At 40.5% G+C, this 4,584-nt stretch overlaps 1 protein-coding gene across 1 annotated transcript; it reads right to left on the minus strand.

Annotated features, from left to right (window-relative positions):
• Positions 1–575: 575 nt before the first annotated feature.
• LOC145259239 (uncharacterized) lies at positions 576–2,153 on the minus strand. The gene has a single exon (XM_080117081.1). The coding sequence runs from the start codon at positions 2,151–2,153 to the stop codon at positions 576–578; it is 1,578 nt and encodes a 525-aa protein (XP_079973207.1).
• Positions 2,154–4,584: the final 2,431 nt, after the last annotated feature.

Consider the following 4,584-nt stretch of genomic DNA (forward strand, 5'->3'; position numbering starts at 1 on the left):
ATTTTAATACCGATGAATTTAACCAGTAAACCTGCCTAGACTTTAACCAGTTAAAGTCTAGGCAGGAACGGAACCTCCTTAAGGATATGCCTCTCGTTATCAAATCGGCAGGGTTTGACTGATTCTCTTGTCATTATTTACAAAGGTTATGAAGTGCGTAACTTATAATTGTTGGAAAAAGTCCCGGATCCGGTAGTTCACTGTCGTCAGGAGTTGCAAAGAATGCTCTCTGCGCCCCTAACCAATGGGGACAAGTAACAGATCAAAAGAAAAAGGAGTCAAAACTCTAGCCTCGCTCGCGTTAACTTACTCAGCGAAGTGGCAAGAGAAGAAGAAGAAGAATTAATGGGAATGGTTGTAGGTTGCCTTTTATAACCAATAGGAACAAGCCTCCCACCACTCCCTTAGTCTATTTAGGCGGTGAGACAGATCTGCTCATGCTGGTTCATCCCCCCCCGACGGACAGCCACACCCATCCGTAAGTAGCCTCCATTTTTTTTCTACACACTCCCAACAAAAGGAAAAAAAAGAAAAAGAAAAAAAAGGGGGAAAAATGGGGTCCAAGGCACGATTCATTATGCAGGAAGCAGACTCGGCCTGCCTCTACGCCTTCTCTGGGGCTCACACTCAGGGCAGTACCACTTTTGTCTTTCTGGAGGTTCTTGGTCGATTCCCACACATCTGAAGTGGTACCACCTGTCGCACGCGTCACAGGCGATCATGGCTAGGTTCTGTTGAGGATGATTGCAGCTAGGGCACAACCAGGTTTCAGCCTCAGCTACCAATGGCGAATCAGGCTCTTCCTCCAGACAGCGGGAGTTCAAGGAGATTTCGAGGGGATACAGATGTTTTAGAGAATGTGCTTCTACCAGACCATTAGCCCTTCTGACTCGAGCCGCTCTAACGACGTTGTCGTTGCCTTGGACGAGCTCGGTAACAGTACCTAACGCCCAAAAGGGCCTGGGCCTCAGAGGGCTTTTTATAAGAACGACATCATCCTTCCGAACCCGATCTCCCGATTGGGGGCGAGATGGCGCAGGGGCCTTTCTTCCCAACTCCAGAAGGTATTCCTTGTACCAGAGCTCGTTGAATCTACTCAGGCATTGGTCTCTAAGCTGCAGAGTACGTATCAGCTCGGATCGGCCGAGAGGAACCGAAGGAGCCTCTTCATCCAACCTGAATAATAATCCAGGGCACTTATTAGGTCTGAGGAACATATTGGGCGTAATGGCAGTCACATCCTTGTCAGCCGACGATATGTAAGTAAGAGGTCGGTTGTTGACCGACCTCTGTATGTCGGAAATGATGGTAAGTAAAGAGAAATAGTTCAATTTTTCTCTTCCAACAACTTTATACAGGCAGTTTTTTATAGTTCGAATACACCTTTCCCATGCCCCTCCATACCAAGAGGAAAAGGGCGGAATAGTCTTCAGTTTCAAGTTGCTAGGACCATATCTGTCCTGGTAATCCTTGCAGAGCACAAGCCGGTTGAAGAGTCGCCCTTCTCCCTTGAAAGTTTTAGCATTATCGCTATATAAGGCCTCAGGGACACCGTTCTGGTTTGTGAAACGGATCAGAGCTTGTAGGAAGGAGGAGACGCTCATATCTGGTACCACTTCTATGTGGACGGCCCTGATGTTCAGACAAGTAAACAATAACATATACATTTTTATATTTCTTTTCCCATCCCACACCCACAGATGGCCGGTAAAATCGATCCCGGTGTGTTGGTATGGGGTACAGAAGTCAGTCCGATGTGAAGGCAGGTCGGCAGAAGCTTTCGGCGGTGATGGCCTAGAGTTATAACGTTTACACGTCGAACATTCAGCTAATATTAGGTTAACAGCTTGCCTTCCCTGGGGTACCCAGTAACCGCGCCGCCTTAGTTCAGCCAGGATTGATCCGGTCCCCAGGTGGCAACACCCCTTATGGCAGTCCATGATTATGAGCCGTGTCACAGGGTGCTGTTTTGCTATCAAGACGGGGTTCTTAACTTCATAATCGTAGTGTAAGGAAGAGTCGATCCTACCCTTCGAACGAATCAGCCCATCATGATCCAGGTAAAGGTTTAAGTCGCGAACCCTAGCCGGCAGGTGATCCCCGTCAGGCCTCCTTAGGTATTCAAGTTTCGCAGGGAACCCTTGCTGCTGCATAGTCCTCATTAGGTAGGTAGCTGCCCTGGATTCGCAGTCCCACTGACGGTGAAGTCTGATAGCTAAGAACTTAGAACTTAAAAACCAAGGATGTGACCCTCAATAAACGGAAGAAGGATGAAAAACGATCCAAGGACACGACAGAAGCACATCCCGGCTTGCGAGAGATAGAACAATTTGCCGGAGTTCGGGCCATCTGCTGACACATCCCACTTAAGCAAGGCAGATCCAGCTCCGGCCACTGAGAGATCCCACCGCCAAGCCAAGAAGGGCCTACGCGCCAAAAGTCTAGACAGGAACGGAACCTCCTTAAGGATATGCCTCTCGTTATCAAATCGGCAGGGTTTGACTGAGTGTTCACGTATTTAAAGAAGGTTTGCAATCCATAGCGAGTCTCTAACTCAGTTTTCATCATTAGCACATCCCTTAATCGATTCCTGGCGAAAATGTTGTTGGAAGCTGGTTCATTCCCCCCCCCCCCGACGGACAGCGACACCCATCCGTAAGTAGCCTCCATTTTTTGTCTACATAATGTACTTGACCTGTCAACGACTAGTAATTCCGGAATAATATTAAGCCAACATTTTGTGGTTTTGACCGAAGGCTTCTTCGACATGTCTGAGTGTAAAGCTGCCTAAGAAACAGAAAGATTGACATACATACATACAGAAGAGAGGGGGGATTGAAGACACTCAGAAAATAGAAACAAGAAAAGATTACAATGATTTTTATTTTATTTTAATCTATAATATAACTCTCACCTTTCTGTTTAAATGTATGTATCTATGTATGTCTACCTAAAACTTTCGACAGAGGCGACGGATTTGCACGAGATCAGTATCGCTTTGAAGCTCGACCCTTCTGACGACAAATACTGAAAAATTAGCTAAAACCAATGGTTCCTACACCCTCAACTGGGCACTTTTCTACAGGGAAGGGTCGCTTTTTTTCCGATATTATCGAAAGTCATCCCTCTTTTCGATTGACTAACCGTAATTTAAACCTTCGCTACTTCCGGTTTGGCGATGGACGCAACGGCAAAGACGTTACGTTTTTTCACGTTCTTTTTCTCCCTAGCGGTATGAGTTCGAGCCTGCCTGCCTACTACTACTACTACTACTACTACTACTTTTTTTCGTTTTTTTTTTTGCTCAACACACACCTCCAAACACCCGGTTAATGCCGGGCACCCAGGTAGTTCAATATATAGGGTAAAAGATTATGATGAATTTCAAAGTGCGATTACAAGATTTAGAAGCGGTTAGATTTCTTAACTTGTTTTTACACAGTCAACATAATTTTAATTGTGTAAAATAAAACTGTTTCTGTTGACTTAAGATTTTTGTATATTGGAAGTTTTGCCAAGTCTGCTCGGAGAAAAGACCCTTCTAATTTATACTTACAGAATTCCAGTTTAATTTTAAAAATATGAATAAAAACTATTCTTTACTTTAAAAACATATTTTTTAAGTTTACATATAATTTTTAATCTTAAATATTCTTTTTAAATATCTTGCAAGAAAAAATACACTTTTAATTTTACATAAAAAAACAATATATTTCATGTTAAATTAAAAAAAATTCAATATAAATGCTAAAAATATTTTTATTACAAGATCAATGTAAAGCCTATGTTTCATGTAAATGTTTAAAATATTTTTATTATATAAAATTATTCTAAACAAATCGAAGTAAAAACTAAAAATATATATTGATTGCAACATATTTAATTAAAATTAAATAATTCCAAAAATACATTTGAAAGTAAAGAATACTTTTTGTATAGTTTCAAGATCACACTAAAATTATGGAAGTATTAATTAGAAGGGACTTTTGTTCGGTATACACCGGTCAAACTTAACAATTCAGCGTCGGTGTAGAATAATTGAGAGAGCAAGTAATTAGAACGTGTGTCATCATCATAACATTGTAAAGAACAAATCACTCCACACATGCTAGCATGTTTCATTTGAAGGCTCACGCGTACAATCCTTAAGTTGTCAATATAAGTAGGACCCCGGGATACGGCATAAAATATTAGTAACAAAATACAGTTCAGTATAGAATACACATGTATATAATCAAATAACATTATAAATAACACCGTAAGGCGGAGGAAATACCGTAACCAGGGACATGAAAACATCGTATTTCACATCGTAACCCACAAAAAACGTATACGAGAGCAACCGTATCCCGGGGTTCCTCTGTGTGTGCTATTTTGTGTGTCACGCTTACATCTTCATATATATATATATATATATATATATATATATATATATATATATATAAATATATATATATATATATATTTATATATATTTATTTATTTTTTACATCTCATTATTTAAATAAAAAGATATTTTTTATTTATTTTACATCTTTAAATATATATATATATATATATATATATATTATATACATATTATAT

This window comes from Euprymna scolopes, chromosome 34 (genome assembly GCF_053919585.1).
Source record: "Euprymna scolopes isolate OS-2025 chromosome 34, ASM5391958v1, whole genome shotgun sequence".
Taxonomy (NCBI): Eukaryota; Metazoa; Mollusca; class Cephalopoda; order Sepiida; family Sepiolidae; genus Euprymna; species Euprymna scolopes.